The following is a 27,021-nucleotide window of genomic DNA, read 5'->3' as shown; positions in this document are numbered from 1 at the left end:
TATGTGATTTTTGTCGTACAAATATCTTAGAGTGTGCTTGCACAAACCTAGATAGTATAGCCCACTACTTACACACCTGGGCTACAGACCTATGCAGCATGTTGTACTGAATGCTGTAGACAGTTGTACAATGCTAAGTATTTGTGTATATAAATATATCTAAACATAGAAAAGGTACACCTGTATAGGGCACTTACTATGAACGGAGCTTGCAGGACTGGAAGTTGTGATGGGTGAGTCGGTGAGTGAGTGGAGAGAATGTGAAGGCCTAGGATGTTACTGTAAACTACTGTAGGCTTTATAAACACTATACACCTAATCTATACTAAATTTACTTTTTGAAAATTTCTTTCTTCAGTGATAAATTAACCTTAGTTTACTATAACTTTTTTCCTTTTAAACTTTTAAAGTTTTTTAACTTTCTGACTTTTGTAATAACACTTGGCTTTAAACACACATTGTACAGCTGTATAAAAAGATTTTCTTTATATCCTTATTCTATAAGTTTTTCCTGTTCTTTTTTTATTTTTTACTTTTTAACTTTTTTGTTAAAAACTAAGATACAAACACGCACATTGGCCTAGGCCTACACAGGGTCAGTGTCATCAATATCACTATCTGCCACCTCCACATCTTATCCCACTGGGAAGTCTTCAGGGGCAATAACACACATTGAGCTGTCGTCTTCTGTGATAATAATGCCACCTTCTAGAATGCCTCCTGAAGGACCTGCCTGAGGCTTTGTTACAGTTGACTTTTTTTAAAAATAAGTAGAAGGAGTAGAATGGTGGGAGGGAGGCAGGGAAAAAAAGAAAAAGAAAAAAATAAGTAGAAAGAGTACATTCTAAAGCAGCGGTCCCCAGCCTTTTTGGCACCAGGGACCAGTTTCATGGAAAATAATTTTTCCATGGACCGGGAGTGGGAGGGCAGGGATGGTTTTGGGATGATTCAAGTGCATTACATTTATTGTGCAGTCAAACCTCCCTGCTAATGATAATCTGTATTTGCAGCCGCTCCCCAGCACTAACATCACCTCCTCAGCTCCACCTCAGATACATCAGGCATTAGATTCTCATAAGGAGCTCACAACCTAGATCCCTTATGTACGCAGTTTACAGTGGGGTTCATGCTCCTAGGAGAAGCTAATGCCGCCGCTGATCTGACAGGAGTGGAGCTTATATGGTGATGCAAGCGATGGGGAGCAGCTGTAAATACAAATGAAGCTTCGCTCACTGGCCTGCCGTTCACATCCCAGTTCCTAACAGGCAAGGAGCAGTACCAGTCTGCGGCCCCGGGGGTTAGGGAACATAGCTCTAAAGTAATGATAAAAAGTATAGTATAAGGCCGGGCGCGGTGGCTCACGCCTGTAATCCTAGCACTCTGGGAGGCCGAGGCGGGTGGATCGCTTGAGGTCAGGAGTTCAAGACCAGCCTGAGCAAGAGCGAGACCCTGTCTCTACTAAAAATAGAAATTATATGGCCAACTAAAAATCTAGAAAAAATTAGCCGGGCATGGTGGCGCATGCCTGTAGTCCCAGCTACTCGGGAGGCTGAGGCAGTAGGATCGCTTGAGCCCAGGAGTTTGAGGTTGCTGTGAGCTAGGCTGACACCACGGCACTCACTCTAGCCAGGGCAACAAAGCGACACTCTGTCTCAAAAAAAAAAAAAAAAGTATAGTATAGTAAATACATAAACCAGTAACATTGTTTACTATCATCATCAAGTATTATGTTACTGTGCATAATTGTATGTGCTATACTTTTATACTAGCAGCACAGTAGGTTTGTTTCCACCAGCATTGCCACAGAAATGACCAATGTCACTAGGTGATAGGAATTTTTCAGTTCCTTTATAATTCTTATGGGACCTCCTTCCTATATGCAGTCCATTGTTGACCAAAACATCATGTGGCGCATAATTGTAATCAGGGGTAGAGTTAGGAGCACAGAGAAGGGAACTGTCAGCATTGCTGTCTTCTCATAAGTTTGTAGCATGTTCAGGGTTCTTTTTTAATTCATCATGACTACATCTGGTTGAAGTAAAGAGGAAACTGTAAGGTTTTACGACTGGAGTCCACAGGAGGGGGGCGGCGCAGCTGAAAGTTAAAGTACCCTCCCGGGTTTCAGCACCAAATGTAAGGTTTTTTTGGAGTGGCCAGTGCCAGAGAAAGAAAGATGAGCAGAGTTGAAAGGGATAAGTAAAGAGGCTTTATTGGGATGCTCCCGGGTGGGGCTAACGGGTCCCAAGAGAGGGGCCCGGGCGAGCGTCCTGGTCCCACGAATGGAACCAGAGAAGCCACCCCGCCCAGAAATCTGGGTGGGCTTATATACGTTTTTTAGCGGTGGGGGATGGGAGTTTCTCTGGAGGGAAGGTTTTGGCGGGAAGAGTGAGGAATTTCTTTGTTTCAGCTTTAGGGCAGGTATGGAGGAGAGGAGAGTCTTCTTCTTTTTTCATTAGGGAGGGGAGGGGTCCCTGCCACCACCTTTATATTCCGGCCTTTTAGTGATAATAGGGTGCTGCGGTCTTTCTAGCTACTTCCTGCTTTTTAGGGGCGTAGTGGGGGCTCTGGGCCAGAGTTGGCTGGTGGAGGGGTGACTGGAAGAGGAGCGTAGGGATGAAGAAGCATCTGATTTACTGTCACTCTGGATAATTCCTGCAGGCGGCGTTGGAAAAACAAGTCTCCGGGCTGTCACGAAGAAGTTGCCTGAGGAGAGAAAGATATGGGAAATAGGTGGCCAAATGTTGGGGATGGGCTGGAAGATAATGGTCAGTGAGAAAAGGCCAGCCGTACACGAGTTTGAAATGTCTGTGAGGTGGCATATGAGTGAAATCGACCTGCCAGTCTTGTCCGGGGAGGGAACCACACATCTGGTGGGTGGACACAGGGGGTTTCAGGCCCCCTTGAGGGTTAACAGAGGCACAAATATCACAGTCCGAGCAAACAGTTTTGATGAGAGAATATAGGGAAGAGTGTGAAAATAGAGGCTATAAGAAGTGGGAGAGGCCCTTAGTGCCGATATGAAGTGAGGAGTGGACCTGGCCAACGAGTTCCAGGGCCTGTACCTTAGGGAGAGCCAGCCTGCTGTCCTTAGGAAGGACCCACCCTTCAGTGGTGGTTGATCCCCCTTGGGTGAGAAGGCTGTCATGCTCCTCTGGAACGTAGTGAGGTTGGAGGGAAGGAATGGAAAGGAAAAGAAAAGGAGCCGGACTAGGGTGTTTTGGGGATGTTAGGCTGTGGGCGATAGTATCAGCATAGTTGTTTCCCTTAGTGACAAGGGACCGGTCCGACTGGTGTCCCTTGCAGTGTATGATAGCTAATTGGGTGGGAAACTGAAGGGACTCGAGCAGAGGAGACGGGAGATAAGGGTGGTGTTAATAACAGGGGAGCCCTTGGTGGAGAGAAAGCCCCATTCTCTCCATATGGCAGCATGGCAGTGAGCTATCATAAACGCATACTTGGAGTCCGTGTAAATATTTACAATCTTGCCTTTGGCTAGGTGTAAGGCTTGGGTGAGAGCAATGAGTTCTGCCTTTTGGGAGGTGGTGCCCTCCAGAAGACGCAAGGCTTTTATTACCTGAGAGGCAGAGACAATGGCATAGGCCACCCGGCATTTGCCGTCCTCACCTGTGACCGAGTTGCCATCAACAAAGAAAGTTAAGTCCGCTGTAGGGAGTGGCTTGTCTGACAGATCGGGTCTAGGGGTAGTGGAGGTTTCAACCATTTCTGAGCAGGAGTGTGAGGACAGGGATAGGCAGGGAATGGGGAGCACAGTGGCAGGGTTTAGAGTTGGGGATTGAGATAAAGTAATGGTGGGATTCTTAATAAACAAGAGATGGAATTCCTGTAGTCTAGACGGAGTGAGGAGGGCTAAAGAGCGATGAGTTAGAAGGTCCTGTAAACGGTGGGTGGAGAAGACATGTAAGTTCTGTCCCAGGGAGAGTTTCAGGGCCTCCCTGGTGAGAGTAGCGGCCGCGGCTAAGACGCGGAGACAGGGGGGCCAGCCATGGACCGTGGTGTCCAGCTGTTTGGATAAGTAGGCCACTGGGGTGGAAATGGGAGTAGGTTCCAGAGGTTGGGTGAGGACACCGAGGGCCAGGCCCTGGCGCTCATCCATGTAGAGATAAAAGGGTTTTTCAGGATGAGGGCGTCTTAGAGGGGGTGCTTGTAAGAGAGAGTCTCCAAGTTTTAGGAATGCGCGGTAGACAGCCTGAGGGTTTAACAGAGGGCCAGTGGAGGCATCACGTGCTGCCTCATAGAGGGATTTGGCAAGGAGAGAAAAGTTGGGGATCCAGTGTTGGAAGAAACCAACAAACCCGAGGAAGGATAGAATTTGTTCAGCAGTGGTGGGAGGCTGGAGGTCACAAAGAGCCTGCTGGCGATCAACAGTGTGATGACAGGAAGTGGGGGTGAGACTAAGTCCAAGGTAAGTGACAGTAGGCTTAGACAGCTGAACTTTGGAGGGGGCCTGTCATTGACATAGTAGCAGCATTCCTCCTGAAGGAAAATGCAGGTCCCTCCTTTTTCGGCTGTCAGTAGATCTAGAATCAAAACACTTCTGCGGTTTCATTAAGAGCAAACCAGTATTTCAAGAATACCTTGTGATTTTAACCAAACCTTTCTTTCTTTAATTATAGCTGACTCAACCATACACAAAATTCTTTTGTAAATTCCTTCTATGAACTCCATCACAACCTACCCAGACCATCTACGACATACATGGGCTTTCTTTTTTATCCTAAATTTCCTCTTTCTCAAATAACCAGCCATTTTGTTCCAGGACAAAAAGTCACTACACAAGATCCTTCTCCACACAAATTATTCTCTCGCTGATTTTTCTTAACAAAAATACATTTCCATGTTCATAGCCTTTCTACATCTCTTTTTTACCTTACTAGTTACCTTCTATCTTGGTTTTATTTTTCCCTCCAAATCAGGCTTTGAATCAATTTCTAAACAACCTCTGAATTAGACAAAATTACATACATAATTTCTTTAATGTAAACTGTGGGGTCTACCAGTTCAGACGGGAGAGGGTATGTAGGGCTTGGTAAGGTGGGAGAGGCTGTGGGCGGAGCTGAGGAATCTGGAGAGAGATAGAGGAAGAAGGGCGGAGGCCCCAGAGCAAAAGTGGAGGGTGGAGTTCAGTTTGGTTAATAGGTCCTTTCCCAATAGCGGAGCAGGACAGGAGGGCATGATAAGGAAGGAATGGGTGATGGGATGGTCACCTATCAGGCAGGTTAGGGGACCGGTGGTGGAGGGTCGGAGGGATTGCTGTCAATACCCATGACCGACACCTGCGAAGGATAAGTAGGGCCTGAAAAGGAAGGCAGGACAGAGTAGGTAGCCCCCATGTCAACCAGAAAGGACACTGCCTTACCCACTACCTTGATTGTTACCCTGGGCCCGGTGAGGGCGATCGGGGTCGTCGAGTCGGGGCCTCTTCATTCTTCAGCAGCCAGACCCAAAACCGCCATCGGCAGGTCTAGGGATGGAAGGACTGGCCCTCCAGACTTCTGTCCCAAAGGGCAGTCACTTTTCCAGTGTCCCTCTTGACCACAGCTGGGCAAGGCGTGGTGGGTGGAAGTGGCTGCGGGCACCACTTGGCCCAGTGGCCTTCCTTACCGCACTTGAAGCAGGTGCCTGGTGGAGCGTGGCTGGTCACCTTAGATGAGGTCAATGGTTTCACGGGTCCTGCCGGCCTCAGGGCTGCAAGGCTTGGGCCTGCAGGCGTGCCTTTTGGCGGACACGGGCCTCCTTTTGGGCCTCTGCCTGTTTATCTCGGGAGTTAAAGATTTTAAATGCCATATTCACCAGGTCTCGGATAGGGGTCTGAGAGCCCCCCTCTGCCTTTTTGAGTTTCTTTCTGATGTCAGGAGAGAACTGAGTAATAAAGTAAGTTGCAAGGACACTAGTCCCCGCGGGGGAGGTAGGATCTAGGCGGGTATATTGGATAAGGGCATGGCATTTTTATCTGCCTGTTGAGTGATCTAAGTTTGTCATAATTTTCAGCGCAGTGGGTGGTGGCCTGGAGGCCAGCAAGGACACACTGCAACATGTAGTCCCGCCGTTTCCTGCCTTTCCTGTGTTAAGTAGCGGAACTCTTTGGTATAGGCTGTAGGGTCATTAGAAAATGAACCTAGGCACTTTTCAATCTGAGAAAGGTCAGAAAGGGAGAAAGGAACATGCACCCGTAAGACACCCTCGCGTCCCGCCACTTCCCGTAACAGACAGAGGAGAGACTAATTGGAGGGGTTTACACGAGAGCGAGTGTGATGGCTGACGGGAGACGTCGGTGGCGAGCGGCTGGGTGGCGCTGAAGGGTGAGGGGGTGCATCCGGCTATAGTGGAGGGAGAGCTGAGCGAGTCAGGTGGATCGGAGAAAGCAGAAGAGGCATCTGATGAGACGCCCAGTGGAGAGTTAGAGGGAGAAGAGGCGGAGGGCGGTGGAGGACCCTGCGCAAGGAGGACTTGTGTGGGGTGGCAGGTCAGACAGAGAGAAGGACGGGAGCGCAAACAGAAAAAGGCTTGGACATATGGGATCTCCGACCATTTGCCGTTCCTGTGACAAAAATTATCAAGATCTTGCAGAATATTGAATCCGAAAGTCCCATTTTCAGGCCATTGGGAGCCATTGTCCAATTTATACATTGGCCAGGCAGTATTACAGTAAAGAACGAGGTGCTTGGGCCAGATATCTAAATCCAGGGCCTTCAGATTGGCCAGCAGACACCCCAGGGGCATCTCTCGGGGAATTTTGGAATTTTGGTTACCCATGTCACTTCAACCCGGATGGGGAAACAGCCAGGAACAGCTTCCTGGCTATGGAGGCTGCAAAAGTCTGGGGGGACGTCTCCGCCCGAGACTAGAGTGCCGGCACGGAAAGGGGTGAGAGGAATTCAGGCGTCCCTGAGTAGCCTCAGCCCCTGGAACAGGGGAGCCTCCGACGTGGGCCCACGGTTTAACGGACAGGGAACAGCTTGCCGGAGGGAACGGAGGCTCCTGGGGGATCTGGGTTGGGATAACACGGGGTGACTCACCCCAGGCCGAGGTAGTCAGGGACTCGAAGGCAGTCAGCAGAGGTCCCGGTCCGGAATGCAGGAGTTTGCGGAGGGGGTGGTGCAGTCAAAGCCCCAGAGCGGGCCTGCACAGCCAAAAGCCTCTCCCTGGTCTCGGCACCAAATGTAAGGTTTTTTGGAGTGGCCAGTGCCAGAGAAAGAAAGATGAGCAGAGTTGAAAGGGATAAGTAAAGAGGCTTTATTGGGGCGCTCCCAGGTGGGGGTAACGGGTCCCAAGAGAGGGGCCCGGGCGAGCCTCCTGGTCCCACAAGTGGAGCCAGAGAAGCCGCCCCACCCAGAAGTCTGGGTGGGCTTATATATATTTTTTAGGGGTGGGGGATGGGAGTTTCTCTGGAGGGAAGGTTTTGGCGGGAAGAGTGAGGAATTTCTTTGTTTCAGCTTTAGGGCAGGTATGGAGGAATAGGAGGGGCTTCTTTTTCCATTAGGGAGGGGAGGGGTGCCCGCCACCAGCCTTACAGAAACAATGTTACTTTAGAGATAGAAAAAGAGGCCCAGAAAGGTTACTAAGAGGCGCGGTAAATCATTGCTACCAGAACAATAATTTAGGTCCCAAAATGACAGTTAATTTCCTTGGTAGACTAGGAAATTGCACATTTCCCTGAAATAATTCTAAGCAAGAATCTTTTCCTTATTTAAGTCATATCCTTTTCAAGCCTTCATGTTTCTCAAGCTCACAAACATGTGGAAACTCTTTTCCTGGTACTTGGCAAATAATGGGGTTATTGAAAGTAGATAACTGCTCTACTGTATGGCCATTGTGGGCTCTGGGGCCCCTACAGTGGTATGAGCTATCCTCCAGGAAAGGGGACAGTAATATGGCAGCTCCCTGTACAGATCTCTGGGCAGCTTGTCTGCCTTGGGCCAAAGCTAGTAGATCAGGGACCAGATGAAGCAGATTTCCTCTTTCATGGGATAGACTCAATCTGTGTTACCTCAAGCAACATTTACAAGGAGAGAAGAGAAGTCTCCTAACATGCTGGAGATGCTAGAGGTCCAGGGTTGTTTACTAAATTACCTGTGACGGTGCTCAGTGAGGGAAGAAATACAGAGTGCATGCACCCAGCTTCCTGCTCGGAGTTGCCACTTGGCAATTATGGGGAATGATCACTGTTGATTCAGTTTTGTCCTGTGAACTACTCTCGTTCATAGATAAGACTAATAGTAAATATATTGTATCTTTGTATCCTGCCATATTTAATAAGGCATTCTTTTTTCCTTTCCTATCCCTAGTTAAGTAGGTCTTAGCCTTTTGGGGGCCAAGGACTGCTTTAAGAATTTGGTGAAAGCCAGTGTGGTGGTACCTGCTTATAGTCCTAGCTACTCAAGAGCCTGAGGCAAGGAGGTCACTTGATCCCAGGAGTTCAAAGCTGTAGTGTGGAATGATTGCACCTGTGAATAGCCACTGCACTCTCTCCCGGGGAACACATTGAGACCTCGTCTCTTTGGGGTGGGGGGGGGAAAGCTTTGATAAAAGCACTCTCTAAAAATGCACACACTTATAAAATTTTGCTTATAATTTTAAGGGGGTCATGACCCTCCCCACCAAAAGCTGATCTGTGAGTTGTAGACTGGAGTAAATAACCTTGACTGTCCATAATCATTTTGTTTGTTATCCAAAGAAATACTATAATTTTTTTAACCTGTAGATGTTTCACAGAAAATGTGTTTAATGTTCTTCTGCATTGAGTAGACACAGTATGCTTTAGATCAGAACACGTACACATTATGTTTCAGAAAATTTTTACCAAAGCTTAAATTTTGAGCAACAGTTGTCTAATATTTACTTTTATCCCCTTTTAAAGCTTGGCAAAATGCGGCTGACAATTCCATGCCGGGCCCTTACGTGTTCTCATCTGCAGTGTTTTGACGCAACTCTTTATATTCAGATGAATGAGAAAAAGCCAACCTGGGTTTGTCCTGTCTGTGATAAGAAGGCTCCATATGAACATCTTATTATTGATGGGTATGTCACTTTAAAGATTTCCTTTGTACCGTGAAATGACATGTCTTATCTGGGTTTGTTACCTATCGGGTTTGGGATAAAAATTCTATAGGTAGTGGTTTCTGAGTTACATATTTGTAGGATTTTTATGATTCTACAAATCAGTATTTCAAAGTAATTAATTTCAAATTAATGTTACAAATATTTTCCCTTTTTAACTTGATATCCCCTTATTTTGAAAATGCATGCTTTACTGTCAGTGCCTTCTGACATTTGTCTTTTAAATGGTTCTAAGCAAGGTATGCTTATTACCTTTTCCTAATATGAGTCCATCTATCCCTAGATGTGCAGGCCATATTGGAGAAGGAATGAAAGAACTGTGAAATTCTGATTAACTCAAGCTCATGAAAAATTGGGCTTTTTAGTAGAAGTTAGCCTGTTTCTGGAGATTAGGTCAAGCTTCAGTCATGGTTCGCCATGCTGCCTCTCCCACTGTGAGGGCTCCTAAAACTGATCAATTCACGAATAGCAGCTTCCTGTGCTTTTCTGTTTCTTCTAAAATACTTGTCTTTTTTTTCTTCTTCTTCTTCTTTTCGTTTTCACCTGCAGCATCATAATAAGTAGTTATTTTTCTTCACACTCCTATTTTTAATCTATCCTACCAGACATCTTGGAATGTTCCTCTAAATTTTCCCCTATTCTGTGGCCTCCTTTTTTTTTTTCTTTTTGCCACTGAAAAAAAAATAAACTGTGAGAAGGAGCATATCTACTTAATATTTCCTGTACTTTCCAGCAAAATAGTATTTGAAAAAACATAGGAGTCTGAAGGTGGTAATATAAGAAATGGAATATATTTAGCAATACAAGTATAACCTAGAGCTTGAAAGATGTCAGACCAGGCATGGGGAAAGAATAAACTCGGAACTTAAATGTTTTATATTTAATTTTTTAGAAATGACAGTGATCACTAATAAATCTGAATTGAATAGCTCTTCATGCTACATGGCTACAGCTCTTCATGTTACATAGCTTTACAAAGGGTTCTCCCATTTCTTGTTAATGAAATCCATAAACACAGCCTTTTACAGAACATTAGAAAATAAAAAGCTTTTGTTGGTGTATAATTTTCTGGGTCTTGTTTTTACATAATTGTTATTATGCATTGTTAATAATTTTTATCATTTGGTTTCATTTAATATTATAACCTAAAGATTTGACCATCTTTTGCATTTGACCAATGCATAATTTTATGCATTCTTTGCAAATATTTTTAAATATCTGTATAATATTTTATCAAAGAGCCTTAACCTTTGGTTACATATTTTTATATGTATTGCTTCAGTTTATCAAATAAGACATATTTATTGTAGGCAATTTGGAATATGCAAAAAAGTTTAAGGAAGAAAAATAAATACCCACGAAGTCACCACCCAGAGATAACTGCTATTTATATCCTATTCACACACACAATTTTATTTTTGAAATATAGTTTTCTTTTGTTGGCCTTTTCTCACTTTTTGTGAACATTTTCTCATGTTATTAAAAATATTTGAAAATGTAATTTTTTGTGATTATATATTTTCTTACATAAATGTACCATAATTTAGGTAACTATTTTCCTACTTAGCACTAGCTTTTGAGAACAAATATAACTTATTTCTACTTTCTTTTTTCTCATTTATACTTCTATAAAACATAGAAGCTCTGAATGTTTTTTGAATAGTAATATTTTAAATTTATTTTCCTCTAAAATGTGATATTCCAAGGGTGAATTGTTTTTTATAGCTTGTTTATGGAAATTCTAAAGTACTGTACAGACTGTGACGAAATACAGTTTAAGGAGGATGGCTCTTGGGCACCAATGAGATCGAAAAAGGAAGTACAGGAAGTTTCTGCCTCTTACAATGGAGTTGATGGTGAGTGGTAGTTTTTCACAAGGGTGGGGCAGTTTCCCCTGCTGCTGTAAGCCTTGGTTTTCACTATTAAAATGCATGTATTTTTAAAAAACACTGAGAAGTTTTTGGATAACTTAATAATTCTTATTAAATTATTGATTAAATGTTCAGAAGTAATAGAACTCCTTTTAAATTCACTTTTTTCCCAGCTTTTAAAATTTTCTGCTATAAGATTTCAAAGTAATGTAATTTAATAAGTCATTTGTACAGTCATGATTTTGAAACCATATCCTTTTCAAATTTTTAACAGATTCGGTACAGAGTAGTGAATTTTCCTTTTTCGTTTACATTTTTTTCCTGGCTTTTAATATGTTTTTGCTGGAAGGAGATGGTGAGGTTTTTTTAAATGTTACCATAATATTTCTTAAGTATGTCAGGTACTGTACAGATGAACATTTATAATATACAGTCTCTGCTCTCAAATTACTTTTATTTTGAAGTAGACATAAGACATACATTTTGATTTGCTCTAATTCAGAATTATTTTTTTAAATAATCCTTTAACAGTCGATAATAAATTATAGTTTTAAACTTAGTGGAACAGAGCCACTGTTGGTTTTCCACTCTCTAGCCCCAGCAATATTGTGTCTACACTGTAACTGATAAATTAAAAAGGACACTGACAAAAGAAGAGAGATGTCATAGGTCTTCTTTGCGTTGAATTTTAATTATTCCCACACAGGATGCTTGAGCTCCACATTGGAACATCAGGTGGCTTCTCACCACCAGTCCTCAAATAAAAACAAGAAAGTAGAGGTGATTGACCTAACCATAGATAGTTCATCTGATGAAGAGGAGGAGGAACCATCTGCCAAGAGGACTTGTCCTTCCCTATCTCCTACATCACCACTAAATAATAAAGGGTAAGTGCTGAGAACTTTAAAAAAAAAAATTGTTGTGAAAGTTAATTTGGTAAATAGGGATTAAAGACCTGCCAAATATTAATAAAATGATTGTGCTTGATTGTAAAACTTAACCTAGCAATCAAAGGATAGGCTGAATTTTTCCCAGGTTGTGATATTCTTGAGGGATTGGGGTAATGCATCAAAAGGGTCACTTGGATATGATAGTCATCGTATCAAAAGATAATTCTAGTGCAGTGGTTCTCAAACTGTAGTATATGTACATCAGAATCACCTGAGAGCTTATTAAAATGCACACATTGATCCCCCATGTCTGAGTTAGGGACTGAGAAAATTTGTATTTATAATAAGTTCTGAGGTGATCCTGAAACTGCATATTCAAACTGGAAAATGTATGCTGTAACGGTAACCCCAAGTTGACTGTTTAAAGTAGAAAGCAGAGGGAGACCAGGTGATTTAAACCTGCCTCCAAATGTGTGTGAGGCTGGCAGTGAAGGAAGGCATAGATGACTTCAGTTGTAGTACACAGTATATTCTATTTTGTAGACTTCCCCCCTTATTTTCCATTAGTCTTACATCAGTAATAATGTACCTTGGTTATGCTTCAGTTCATCTCATAAAACACCGTTATCTACTTTGTGTAAAACACTGTGTGCTAAACATGGATGACAATAAAATGAATAAGTATAGTCCTCACCTTAAAGAGCTTAACAATTTCTAGGGGGTAGTAAAACAAGAAGTACACTCCAGCTGTACTCTCAACACACTTTTATTCCCATAGACACATCAGGGATTCTCAGCAAAAAGATTTCATATTTTGCTGAAGCACAATTTTAGCACACTAATAGTAAATCTAGAAATAGATGTGCCCCTTTTTAGGTGTATATCAGGATCACGTGGCCTGTAATAACTGAATAGGAGCTATTCAAAAAATCTTCCAACAGCAGTGGTGCCTGAAGAAAGACTGTAAGAGAGTAGGACAGTCCATAGATGGAATTGTTATAGATTGCAAGGTCAAGAGGGAAAGTTGACACCAGACCAAGAGCAGGCATTTGGTGCACGGAGTCAAATCATTTTCAGGTTTGATGTTGTATGGTAAAATTAAAAGGTTTCAATCAAACATTACACAGGTTGATATTTTCATTCAGGAGTAGCTTATCTCAGCATATAGACAGACAGAAACAAAGACATTAAAAGCAGTATCATTATTCTAAACAAAATTAGTATTTAAATACTAATTCTACTCTATGAACGTTAGTTACCTCTGATGAAAGCCTACCTTGATGGCTGTTACCCAGCAAGCCTCACCTTGTTATTATACCAACTTAGTTTATAACTCTGAGTAGGAGAAAAGGTCAGATTACCTGAAGCTAGCATAGTTAGAACACATATCTGTAGAATTTTGATTCTAAGATATTTTATAAATATCAAGCCATAGTATGAGCAAATACATATTGTCATATGATTAAAAAAAATTTTTTTTGTAGAAATGGGAGTCTCACTATGTTGCCCAGGCTCTTCTTGAACTCCTGGCCTCAGGTGATCCTCCTACCTCAGCCTCTGAAAGTGGTGGGATTACAGCTGTGAGCTACTGTGCCAGACATCATATGATTTTCGTAATGCCATTAATTGCAACATTAACAGATATTTCAGGCCGGGCGCAGTGGCTCACACCTGTAATCCTAGCACTCTGGGAAGCCGAGGCGGGTAGACCGTTTGAACTCAAGTGTTCCAGACCAGCCTGAGCAAGAGTGAGACCCTGTCTCTATTAAAAAAAAAAAAGAAAATTAGCTGAACAACTAAAAATATATAGAAAAAATTAGCCAGACATGGTGGTACATGCCTGTAGTCCCAGCTGCTCGGGAGGCTGAGGCAGAAGGATTGCTTGAGCTCAGGGGTTGGAGGCTGCTGTGAGCTAGGCTGATGCCATGACACTCTAGCCTGGACAACAGAGTGAGACTCTGTCTCAAAAAAAAAAAAAAAAAAAATTTCATAAACCTCTGGGCGTATAAATACTTTTGGGTTAAATGAATCATTATATATGTTACTTCTGCTCTTTAGAATATTAATAATACTCATGTATTTTTGTAAACTATGCAATTGTTTTACTGTGTATTTTTTCCTTAAAACTTTTGTATGTTTAGAAATCTAATATTTCTTCTTTGGATATTTATTTTGCTGTTTCTCCAAAAATAGCTCTGTTTATTGTGTTTGGAATATTACATTAGATGCATTAACTACTTCCTGAGCTTTCCAGTGACTAATTGAACCCAGATACTCCAGTAACTTGCAAATGCCAGACCTTTCTCTCTCTATTTTCAGATTAAAAACAAGAAACCTGAAAGTTTACAACATCTTTAGAAGGAGAATAACGCCATAGTTAGCACTAGTAGCCATTTTATGATAATGACTAGCCAGTAACTAGAAACCTAATCCTAGCATGTCGTGTTTGTTACTGTGCAGTATAAAGGTGGGAATGTACTTCAAAACATTATCACAAAATTGAAAGAAAAGCAGCCAGCAGGAATCAGAAAGGGGCAAACATCACTAAATGTAAAACACTTTGTTGTCTTCAGCCAGAGTGTTTAGTATTCATCCAGAAATTTTCTGTACTGTTGGTATACTGAGATGATTTGAAAGACTAGCATTTCAGCTGCTTTATTCTCTCTTGTAATCCCTTAGACTTTGTCAGAGGACACAGCTAATGGAAAATGGTACTTTTTATAGATGTAAGAGGTTTAATGAAGTTTCCATTAGATGAAACATTTTTATGAGGCGGATGAGAGTGTGTGTTATGCTTCATATCCCATTCATAAAAATGTGGTAGATGGTCATAACTAGAACTCTATTCCTGGAATTCCAACCTTGGAATCTTTTGAAATATTCTATACCATTGAAATTGCATCCCCACATCGAAAGCACTTCACATGAAGGATTAAAAGCAAAAGACAGCCTCTTCCTTGCTTCCTTCCTTTCTATTTCCCATAACTTATATACCTTTTACCTCTTGTACGGGGTAACATAACCCTTATGCTTCCTTCCAGGACTATTAGAATTCTTTCTTTTTGTTTTTTAAAATCAGTTAAATTCTTCCTTTTCTTTTTTTCATCCTCCTTTTCACTTTTTCCGTAATTTCTGGTTAAAAAAATTTTGGGCTACTTTTCTGTTTTCCTACATTCCCTCTTTTTTTCTTATTTGTTTTTCCAATTATATTATTTTCTCCTTCAAAACTCCATCACCTATTCATTATGAAACATTTCTTCTTGTCTTGTTGCTTTTGTTGGATTCAGCAGTACTTAAATGCAAATGGTATGCTGATAACTACTCTGGGCATTGGGTGTACCAAGAGAAACACTACCCAGTTTTTGTTCTCATAAAGTTTAGGAGGCTAAGGGGCCACCTGGTAACTCTCAACTGCTCAAATTGCTGCATTCTCCCAGTGTTGGCCGTATGTGTTTTATTTGCTAGGACATACCTATACTTCTTGCTAGTGAATGCATCAGTATAAGTATCTTTCACTCATATCCTAGTAAAGTGACTCAGCTGTGCCTTTCCTCTGCATTCTGAAAGTATAGGTGGTAATATTCTAAAGACAGTGTGTGGTTTCTGAATGTTGCATCCATCTATTTCTCCCTATAACCTCTGCAAAAATGCTATTTAAGCATACAAATTATTTTATAATAATTGTAGATGGTCTAAATTATATATTGCTGTTCTTGTCTTTTGTTTTTATCTCCAGCACAAAAGCTAGGGTTTATTGTGAGATGCAGCCCCCCTTCTTTTTAAACATAAAAGTTTAACTGACTCATGAAAATTAACCAGACCTTTCCTTCTTACAGCATTTTAAGTCTTCCACATCAAGCATCTCCAGTATCCCGCACCCCAAGCCTTCCAGCTGTAGACACAAGCTACATTAACACCTCCCTCATCCAAGACTATAGGCATCCTTTCCACATGACACCCATGCCTTATGACTTACAAGGTGAGTCACCGGTTCTTCTGTGTTGTCATATAGCATTATGAATGCCTTTGATCTATATCGTCCTCTTCTGGGTGAGTCTAAGGAAGACTTGTAAGATCGGGAGTACAGAGCCTGTGACCCAGGGAACTGAGAGAAATAATATACTGCAGCCGTAAATACTGGCCTGCTTCCTTGATTGCACCTTTACTAATAGCCAGTGTTTTACTCCCAGTGGTAAAACTAATACAATGATCTTTAGGTTTTGTGAGCTTCAAAGTACTCTGTAAATTGTTTTTAGATGACGTCCAGTATGTGGCTTTAAATTTTGATATTTATGAGCATTATATTTTGTTCCCTAATTTTAGTTGTAATGCAGCAGGCATTGTGCGTAACTGTGTTGCATTATCTTTTAGATAACGCTGAATCGAGACATTTGAAAGTTTTTAATTTTTATTCCAGTAAACCTGATCCTTCTTTTCAAAAGCAGTTTGAAATCAGTATACTCATTTGTGTAATATGTGAGTTCATAATAATCATTTATATTACCAAAAAGAATTATTAGTTCTCATATATTTTGTAATTTAATAATTTGTATATTAGTCATGTAACCTAACAAAATTTTTCTCTTTTATTACAAAAAGCCTTATGTGTAGGAAATTCAGTACAAAAACATAAAATGAAAGTTTCCCTCCACCTGTCCCCCAAGCCCACTCCCTAGAAGTTACAGCTAGTCTTAACAGTTGTATAACTTGCCATACCATTTTTCCACACATATGAAACATACTATCACTATCAAGAACCACAGTGCTGTGCACTTTGTAAGTCCTCAGACTGTAATCTATTCTAGTGTAGATAGTGGGTAGATCCTTAGTGTATTTGTATTATTGCCATATTTTTATCTACATCTGCTTGTTGTGCTTTTCCCCAAGTTTAGATATTTAGATATCACAATGAGGCATTTCATTTGTGTCGGTTTCCTTGCTCTTCGTCGCGTTACATGATGGTGGTGGAGATGAGACTGTGAGCTGGAAGAGGTCTGCTTGTGGTGAATCCTGGGCAGCCAGCGGTCAGGCCTGGTCCTTCTGTATGTAACAGGCACGCAGATCTCTAACCCCCTCATGCCAGTGCGCATCTCTCAGTTAGAATGTGGTACAGGTGGGAACAAGTGAGCAAATTTGAGAAAGATAAAGCAAATCTGTACTACAATTTGCTTAATCTCTTTCAACTTCAAACTTTCTTGTCTGCAAAATGAGGCCAAAAATAATTACCTTATGAGATGCTTGTGAGGAGCAGCTTAGAGTAGATTGGAAGGTTACTAAAAAGGAGTGTGGGAGAGCATTTGTAAAAGGTGCTGTGCCAGTTTAGGGATGCATGTTAGATCTAATAGGGTAGCATGGCCCAAGTCCCTTACGTGGAGTTACAGGGAGGACAACTCATGGCTGAAGCTTGATCTTCATTCACCCTTAATCATCTAGAGATGGGAGAGACATAAAACATTTAGCTCAACTCTTCATGTTTAAATAAAATTTTAAATGATGTAGCATTTAAGACTTATATTTGTTTTTGACGTATTGGGACATTTCGAGGGGGTTGTTTGTTTTTTTTTCCAAAACTAAAATAATTTTTTCTCCCACAGGATTAGATTTCTTTCCTTTCTTATCAGGAGACAATCAGGTATGTTGTTTTTTTTTAAAAAAATACTGTTATTTTAATTGTACAATAAAAATACAGTCATGCGCCGCATAATGACGTTTTGGTCAACAGTAGACCACGTGTACAGCGGTGGTCCGTCCCGTAAGATTATAATGGAGCTGAAAAATTCCTGTTGCCTACTGGTGTCAGTCACAGTGCAGGGCATTACTCACGTGTTTGTGGTGATGCTGGTATAAACAAACCTACTGCGCTGCCAGCCAAATAAAGTATAGCACATACAATTATGTACAGTACATAACACTTGATATTAAATGACTGCGTTACTGGTTTATGTATTTACTATACCATACTTTTTATCATTATCATAGAGTGTACTCCTGCTACTTATTCTAAAAAAAACAGAAGAGTTTACCGTAAAACAGTTTGGTGTGTTATGGCCACACAGCCTCACACATCTTGTGTTTGCCACATCTCTTGATCGCATAATTTTCTCTCGTGTTTGATTTAATCTCCTGTTTTGTTCATCATGGCCACTAAGCATACAAATGCCCCATCTAATGTTGCCAGTAAGGGGCCATGTCGAGTGAATGACCTAGAAACGAAATTAAACATGATGAAGGATTATGAAAGTGGAAAACCAGTGATGGTTATGGCTCACCAGTCCGGCGTGTCCCATTCCACAATAGCTGCCGTCTTAGAGAACAGGAACAAAGTAGTGGAAGCTGTTAAAGGGTCTGCTTCACTGAAGCAACAAGATTAACAAACATTCGAGACGGGCCTTTATCAGATATGGAGAAACTTCTAATGATCTGGATTGAAGACCAGACACAGAAACAGATCCCTCTCAACACCATGATGATCATGGCCACAGCAAAAAGTTTGTTTGTGATGTTGAAAGAAAAGGCTGGACCCGACTATGATGTTGAATTTACTGCTAGCTCTGGTTTGAACAATTCAAGAATCATTATTCATTACATAATATGAAAGTGAGTGGTGAGTCTGTGAGTGCTGATGTGAAGGCAGCTGAAGAATTTTTGGAAACTCTAGATAAGCTAATTGTAGAAGAAAATTACCTGCCAGAGCAAATCTTCAGTGTGGATGAAACCTCCCTATCTGGAAAGGGATGTCTGAAAGGAGGCCAAGTCATTGCCAGGTTTCAAGGCTTTTAAGGCCTGAATAACAGTCTTGCTTGGGGGCATTGTTGCAGGCTACAAATTGAAACCTTTTGTGATCTGGCACAGTGAGAACCACAAGGCCTTCAAGCATATCAATGAGCACACAGTGCCAGTGTGCTACAGGAGCAATAAGAAGTTAAGGATGACCCAGCTCCTCTTCCAAGGTGCCCTCCTGAATTGCTGTGCCATGAAATGGAGAAGTGCTGTTTGGAGAACAACACGCCATTCAAGATTTTGCTGCTTGTTGATAATGCTCCCGCATATCCTCCTGTTATTGGTGATCTTCATCCCAGTGTCAAAGTGGTGTTTCTCCCTCCAAATACTACCTCTTTGATCCCACCAATGAATCAAGGCGTTATAGCAGCTTTTACGGCCCATGACCTGAGGAGGACCTTTGCCCAGGTGATTGCTGGAACTGAGGAAGATGCTGAGGAGACACTGGTGCAATTCTGGAAGGATTACAGCAGCTATGATTGCATCAAGAACCTTGCCTGGGCTGGGCTGATGTCACCAAGGAGTGTGTGAATGGCATCTGGAAGAAGACACTCAGGAGGTTTGTCCATGACTTCAAAGGATTTGCCAAGAATGAGGTTGCAAAAGTCAACAAGGCTGTAGTTGAGATGGCAGACGACTTTAACCTGGGTGTGGATGAAGACAACATTGAGGAGCTCCTAGAAGTGGTTCCTGAGGAATTGACTAATGAGGAGTTGTTCATACTGGAACAGGAATGCATAGCTGAAGAAGAGGGAAGAGAAAAGGAAACTGCAGGTGAAGAAAAAGAAGAATCCCCAAGAAAATTCACAGTGAAGCGTTTAGCAGAAGCTTTTGCAGACCTCAGCAAGCTCCTTAAAAAGTTTGAAAACATGCACCCCAGCATTGAAAGGTTTTCATTAATAGAGAGGAATGTTTGTGCTGCACTGTCTGCTTATAAGCAAATCTATGATGAAAAAAAGAAACCAAGCAAACCACCATGGACATATTTCTGAAAAGAGTGACACTTCCTCAAGAAGAGCCTCAGGCAGGTCCTTCAAGAGGTATCCAGGAGAAGGCATTGTTATCGTAGGAGGTGACAACTCCATGTGTGTTACTGCCCCTGAAGACCTTCTAGTGGGACAGGATGTGGAGGTGGAAGACAGTGATATTGAAGATCCTGACCCAGCATAGGCCTGGGCTAATGTGTGTGTTTCTTAGTTTTTAACAAAGAAATTAAGTAAAAAAATAAAAATAGAAAAAAGCTTATAGAATAAGGATATAAAGAAAGAAAATATTTTTGTATAGCTGCATAGTGTCTGTTTTAAGTTGTTATTAAAAGTCAACAAGTTAAAAAATTCATAAAGTAAAAAAGTTACAGTAAGCTTAGTTTATTATTAAAGAAAGAAATTGAAATTTTTAAAATAAATTTAGTGTAGCTTAAGTGTTTATAAAATCTTCAGTAGTGTACAGTAATGTCCTAGGCCTTCACATACACTCACCACTCACTCACCCAGAGCAACTTCCAGTCCTGCAAGCTTCATTTATGGTAAGTACCCAATACTGGTGTCCTTTTTTTTTTTTTTATCTTTTATACTGTATTTTTACTGTACCTTTTCTATGTTTAGGTATTTTTATATACACAAATACCTAGCATTGTATTACGAATGCCTGTAGTATTCAGTACAGTAACATGCTGTACAGGTTCATAGCTTAGGAGCAATAGGCTATACCATATAGCCTAGGTGTGTAGTAGGCTATACCATCTCGGCTTGTATAAGTGCACTCTGACGTTTGCACAACAGTGAAATTGCCTAGCATTTGTCAGAATGTATCCCCATCGTTAAGCGACGCATGACTGTATTTAAAAGTATGATACATAGCCAAGAGAAAGAATAAATTCACTTGGAAAATTTAGAGTGATCATATCTATTATTGTTATGGCTTTAAGAATTTAAATAAAAATCCTTAGCTTCAGCAGTGCCTGCGTGTACCATAAGAACGGTGTCTAATTGTTGGTTTCCAGTACTGTTTTCTAAAGGAACAGAGGGCAGTAAGTCAGATTGACTGGTAGATTTCTTGGCTAAATATCTTCTTAAGAGGAGGTGGGTCACTGTCCTCTTTCCTGCTGCTTCTGAGCACATGCTTATTGGGAAATAGAATTTCAAGAATTGCTTGCAATGCTAATTAAAACAAAGAACAATACAAATTTTGGTTTGTATTTTCCCCCAGTTTCAGATATAAAAATGTCTCTCAAGATCAGGGCTCCAGCCATTACATAAGGCCATTTGATTTTGCAAAATGTCTTACTAAATGTTTCAGAAATATCATATAACTCAGGATATATTAAATTTAGGACTTTGTTCTTCTGAGAAGAAAATGTATTAATTTATAAGTACAATTAACATGCTTTTGTCTTTGTTTCCCCTCCCTAGCATTATAACACCTCCTTGCTTGCCGCTGCAGCAGCAGCAGTTTCAGATGATCAAGACCTCCTACACTCGTCTCGGTTTTTTCCGTATACCTCCTCGCAGATGTTTCTCGATCAGTTAAGTGCAGGCGGCAGTACTTCTCTGCCAACCACCAACGGAAGCAGCAGTGGCAGCAACAGCAGCCTCGTGTCCTCCAACAGCTTAAGGGAGAGCCACAGCCACACTGTCACAAACAGGAGCGGCACGGACACGGCGTCCATCTTTGGCATCATCCCAGACATTATCTCATTGGATTGATTCCCTGGCCCCTGCCGCTCCCATCCCCATCCCAGATTAAATGAACTTGGCAGAAAGAAGAGAACTTTGTGCTCTGTTTTACCTTATTCTGTTTAGAAAAGTACACAAGCGTGTTTTTTTTTCCTTTTTTTAGGGAAAAAAATTAAAAGAAATGTACAGAGAACAAAACTATATTTTCAGTTTTACTTTTGTATATAAATCTAAGACTGCCTGTCTGATAAAACACTTGTTTAAAAAAAAAAAAGGAAAGAAAAGAAAAAAGAAAAAACAAGCACCCACAAACCACCTTCAGTTCATTTTTTCTGGATTCTGAAGATTTTTCATCATTTGTCCTATGGTTTTGGTTTTATTTTACTTCAATGGCATTATTTTATTTGCAATAACAGAAAAGGAATTGCATGTATGAAGTTTTAAATTGTGGGTTTTTCTTTGTTGTGGGGAGGGGGTTGGGGGGGATAGTTTGATTTCCATTTTCTAAAAATGACAGACTTGGATTCTGTTTGTGTGTGTGTGCATATTTTATCCAGCCTTAAGTTATAAAGCTCATCTGTCCCACTGCATTCCCTATGTATTCAGGACATGGCTCGTGGGGGTGTGTGTTCAATGTGTGTGTCTGTGTGTATTTTTCTGTCATTACTGTTCCCTTTCCTCCCAAGTGTGCGTTCAGTTAATATAATCAGTTGCTTGCTTTTCTCAAAGTGCTTTGAAGGTCTTGAACTCACGTGTGAGCATCTTTATCAACTATCCCAATTGCATGTTCTCCATCACATATTCTCTCTTATTTGCTATATACCCCCTGAGAATATGTTTTAGAGATATTGGAATAAAGCTGTCTGGGTAAGAAGTAGGCTTAGCAGACCTGTGAATAATACACTTTAGTCTAGTTCTTTATTCTAAATCTGGATTGCCAGTATTGTGTATCTAAACCAAGTCTGTGAGTACCTGCTTTTTTTGGCCACAGAGTAACAAGTTTTCATGTAAGATCTTCGTACCAAAGTAGGAAGTAAAAATAGCTTAGAAAGCCTTGTTGGGTGTCTTTTGCAGCTGACAGAAGTAAGGTTTCATCACCTCAAAAAGAAAGATACACACTCAATTATCCTAAAAGTACATTCAGTTTGGAAAATACAATGCACCACACATGTCAATCTGTAGAAATCTATTTGATAAACAGTTGAAATTCAAAATGTGTTTGATCCTTAGTCATTTTTACTCTCTGGTTCTGAGTGTACCTATTTTCTTAGGCTATTTACCTTGTTTATTTTTTTCTTCACGTTTTTTAACAAGTAAGAAAGACATAGGAAAGTCATTTTTTTTAGAATTCGTGGATCAGTCTAATCTCTTATTAATAATGGAACATGTAAATATATTGAAAACTGTTTTTCAGGAGATGAATATGGGTTGGAGGAAAGGAAAAGTGGTTCTACTTATGTTCTGAAATCCTCATCAGAGAAGGTATGATGTTCTCAGGTGTGGAAAATATCTTTAGTTGATTGGGAATGCAAGTTTAACAGAAAAGATAAAGAAGGGGCATAATGATTGCCGGTTTTCCAGACTGGATTTTTCTATCACAACTGTTAATGTTCTCAAAGCTGATGAAGGACCACCTTTGTGTATAAACTTGTAGTTTTAAACTTTGCATTGGTAACAAAATGATCTCCTTTAATCCAGGTAGAATTCAAGATGGCTGTACTTCATTTGTATGATAAAATTAATGGTTCACATGACTGTGTGGCATCTAAAAATAATAATCTGTTTTTACAGCATCTCTCTGCCACTAAATTGTTGACTTGAATTTTGAAAACAAAAAAGTTGGTGTTGATATGTATATGTGTGCGTGTATATATGTATTTATAAACAAGTGTGTGTGAGTAACAAGTGAGTTACATAGTCTTCCCCTACGCATGTGTATTCCACACATAAATGGCTGAGTTATAGTCACAAAACAATTTGCAATAATAATAAAAAAAAAAAAACCCAGAGTCATTGTCAGTTAAAACAGGAAATAGTTAAGTTTTTAAATGAATCTGGTGTGGTGAGCGAACACTTTAAGACTCTCATTGCCATATTAATTTAATCTAATTTCTAATAGTATCATAATTTGTGTCTAAATTTGTATTGGGGTAGAAATTAACTAAAATTGTGAAGAGTTATTTCTGATTTTACGTGGCAATAGGAAACATATTTCTGTTAATTCAGCTGCCTATGGTAAAATGAATAGTTTTCTTTATTCCTATTTTTGTTTTTGTTTTTCTGTCATTGTTGTCAGTGGTCTCAAAAATTCTGACCTATAACTTTGTATATGATGCTGAATTACAAACTCTTTGAATGATCCAGTTGAAAACCCATCCCTCTACATTCTTCAGCCCAGTTTTGGAGGGGGTTGATTTCCTTGTGTCCTACATTATACCAACCTAAGGGAAGAACAGGTAATAGGGAGAAATAAATGTCTGATCAGTGGCTTTTGTCTCCATGTGAGAAACTAACCATTCAGCTGTCTTTATTTTTAGTTCATTACACTCTGTGGGGAGTTAGTTTCCTTCAGTTGTTGACTTTACCAAATGTTGCATTAAGTAATAGTTATCACTCTTGGTTGCATGGTCAGTATCAGTCAATCGGATTTTCATGCACTACGTCTTTATCTCCTAAGTTAAAAAAAAAAAAAAAAGTACATAGTCACTTCATCTCTTTTTTTTTCCCTTAGCCCACCCTGACTCCCCAACCCATGCCAACATGGACATGCTGTCTGTGGATAAATAGCAATTCTCAGAATCTTTAGTCAAGTTGCCACCATCCCCCTTGCCTTGGTCTTTCATAACAGGTGTGCATATGTTCATACTGTGTGTGCATGTGTGTATATACATCTGTATGCACACATCTTTGATAAAGTAGCTGTTTGACTAGCAGAGTTGAAGTGGCTTTTAATTACTTTGTGGGCATTATTGGACACATCTTTTTTAAAAAAACAATCTGACCTTTAACCATGCCACACTTGGTTGACTAACTTGTTTTGAGCATTAAAATTTTTTCTATTGTTAATGTAGACATCACAATTCTATATCATTACTGACTTAGGAAAGATTCACTTAAGCTTCTGAAAAATGTGATTTCTCAACAGATTTTCCTTTGAGTCAAGTGTTGAAACTGAATGAAAATATATCATATTTGTAAATTAATGTGGAAAAAACATTGTTTTTAAAATAATTTCAATTTTAAATACATACGACTTAAAAGATCTTCAAGACTTTTTAAAGCACATTTGAAATTATTTTAGTAAGAGTTTTGTTTTATCAGTACATGTTGAATTCTGTTTTTTAATTAAACACAAAGCTTAGATTTCAGAAAGAGGGAAGGAGAATAGCTGGTGGTCCCAGAGTGTGCTGCTGTTGTTTAATTAACAAAGGGGAAAATGTATATAAGCAGATATAAAAGTTACCATAAATTCCATGAACTTAAATCTGTGATTCATTGCCTTAAAACTTTCTCTCTTAGAATTTCCATACCGCATGCCAAACCAGTAAAATGGCTTTTAAAAATGTATAGTAGACCAATGTCAGTTTGTATAAAAGTACCAAGTGAAAATATTTATTACATGCATTGGAAAAAAAAATTGTTTACCTATTGAATGTTACCTGTTTATGTAGAGCTCTTTAGATGTAATAAAAGAAAAGCCTTCAGTTAATTTGTCTTCTGTAAAATAATACTGCTGGGTATAAAAGGGGACAATTCCTATAACACAAGTGATAATGGTTTGTGCTTCCAAAGGACATTTCATGCAGAGATTTCAAAGCATGACAATAACTTACTCTCTTGCAACGTGCTTTGAGGTAAGTAATGAATATACAGCCATCATTTACCTTTTTTATTGAAATATGGCTAACTCTGTAATGAACCATAGCATCTGTTTGGTTAAAAATCTATTTAATATCTGCAGTTTGAGTGCTACCATGGCCTTTTTTGTAAAAAAACACTGGTTGCTAGGTAAACCAACTGCAGTTTCAGGAATGAGCGTGAAACCAGGACAGGAGTAATGTGAAAGCCTTTCCTCTGGTTGAGGTTTAAATCAGAACCCTTCACAGGATCTTAGGCTCTGGACCACTGAACCCCCTTCATTAAGAATAGTGAGTCAGAGGAGAGGAGCCCCAGGTTCTAATGACCACTCCACACCAGCACATGGTTTTGGCAAGCTATACTTCAGATTCCTGTTAGGCAAATGAGATTCATAAAACTTGCTTTAAAACCATACTGGGACCATTTCAGTTTTCTGGACATAAATGAGCTTTGAGGGAAAGTACCCTCTTTTATTATTATAGTCCAGAAATTCCTCTTCCTGTCCATCTTAATCATCAGTATCAATCTCCCATCTAATCCTTGGTATTCCAGATTGGCTGTGCGGGATTTGCTTCCTAATGTCCATGACTGGAGTTCAAAACAGGTGTGGGTCTGGGATCCTCGAGCCCTGCCTGAAAGGTGAAATACAGCAGTTCTCTCTGGGGGGCCAAGGTCCAACCAGCCCTCTGGTGGATTTACCAGGAGGTAATTAAGGCTAAGCACCAGGGCCCTCACTTGCTCTGGCCTCTTCCAGGGTCCTGGGAGCAGCCCCAGAAATTCTGCATTTCTATGTTTGTATTCTTAAAGTAGGCTGCCAAATCATATAAACCCCAGACCCCACAAAACCCACATCTGCTCCTGTACCATGTGGACCTGGGCTCCCCAGCCTGATGATCACAACTTTACCTAATTGGTATTTGACCTATTTACTGCCTGCCCCTCCCCCTCCCCCCCCACCCCGACCCCCAAAACCCTTCTCTACAGCTCCTGGGAATTCCTGCTCACTCCCGTTGGCAATTACACTTAGAAAAACGAGAGAGTCACCTTTCTCAGGACCTTGGTTTGGTCTGAAGCTATACAATATCGGTGAGATAGTTGCCCTAAGACTGACTGTTTTGTCCCCTGAAGTTTTCCCAGTGCCCAGTAAAAGATTGTGTCTTGTATAACCTCCCAGAAGACATACCCCCTTCTTGACTTGGTTTTCTTCTGCTTTAGCCACTAAAGAACCGTTAGACAAAACCACAGTCCAGAGAGCCCAATTGTGATACATATATCATGAAAATCGTTGTATACTTAGAGCACCGTACCTCACCCCATCGCCACCTGTGCTAGTGTGGTACTCCAGCCCTTTTTTAGGGGTGTGCTGACCCTACCAATGGATCCATAGATTTGACAAGTGCACAGGCAACTCTGAATCCCTGGTAGCACCAGCCTGGCACCTCCTGGCTGTGTAACTCAAAGCCACTTGAGCTGGAAGGGCTCCTGAAGGCCCGGTGCCCCTGCTACAGTTTTCCAGGGCTCTTGTATCGTGGCCGTGGCCTGTTACTCCCCGTAATTCTCTCCCTTAGTCCTGGGGAAGTGGCCATGATCAGTCTGGGCCACTTGAGCAGAACATTCTGGAACCTCTCTGCCTAACAGCAGAGCCCAGGGGACAGCTCACAATTCTGACAGGAGCATTGGAAAGGGTCTTCTCAAGGGCCGCAAGGCCTCAGTGGATGCAAACTCACATCCTCTGCTTTCATCTGGGGTGGCATATAGAGTTAGACGGCTTCCCACTGCTCAGCGATGCTGCCTCACTTTAGCGGGTGTGTTTTCCCTCTCTGTTCCGGTATGAAGATCCTGAGCTATGTCACTGTCTGTTGAGATGGA

The 27,021-nt window shown here is 40.8% G+C and overlaps 1 protein-coding gene across 1 annotated transcript in view; it reads left to right on the top strand.

The window, feature by feature from the left end:
• PIAS1 (protein inhibitor of activated STAT 1) overlaps nucleotides 1-23,255 on the top strand; it is a 137,631-nt gene extending 114,376 nt beyond the window's left edge. The window contains exons 9-14 of the mRNA XM_069458389.1: nucleotides 8,879-9,039; nucleotides 10,804-10,934; nucleotides 11,656-11,836; nucleotides 15,676-15,818; nucleotides 17,434-17,471; nucleotides 21,031-23,255. Coding sequence (XP_069314490.1) covers nucleotides 8,879-9,039; nucleotides 10,804-10,934; nucleotides 11,656-11,836; nucleotides 15,676-15,818; nucleotides 17,434-17,471; nucleotides 21,031-21,324 — 948 coding nt within the window. The 3' untranslated portion in view covers nucleotides 21,325-23,255. The remainder of the gene's footprint in view (nucleotides 1-8,878; nucleotides 9,040-10,803; nucleotides 10,935-11,655; nucleotides 11,837-15,675; nucleotides 15,819-17,433; nucleotides 17,472-21,030) is intronic.
• The last annotated feature ends 3,766 nt before the right edge of the window (nucleotides 23,256-27,021 follow it).

The sequence above is a fragment of the Eulemur rufifrons genome, chromosome 2 (assembly GCF_041146395.1).
Source record: "Eulemur rufifrons isolate Redbay chromosome 2, OSU_ERuf_1, whole genome shotgun sequence".
Lineage (NCBI taxonomy): Eukaryota > Metazoa > Chordata > Mammalia > Primates > Lemuridae > Eulemur > Eulemur rufifrons.
This window is presented reverse-complemented; position numbering and strand designations above follow the sequence as displayed.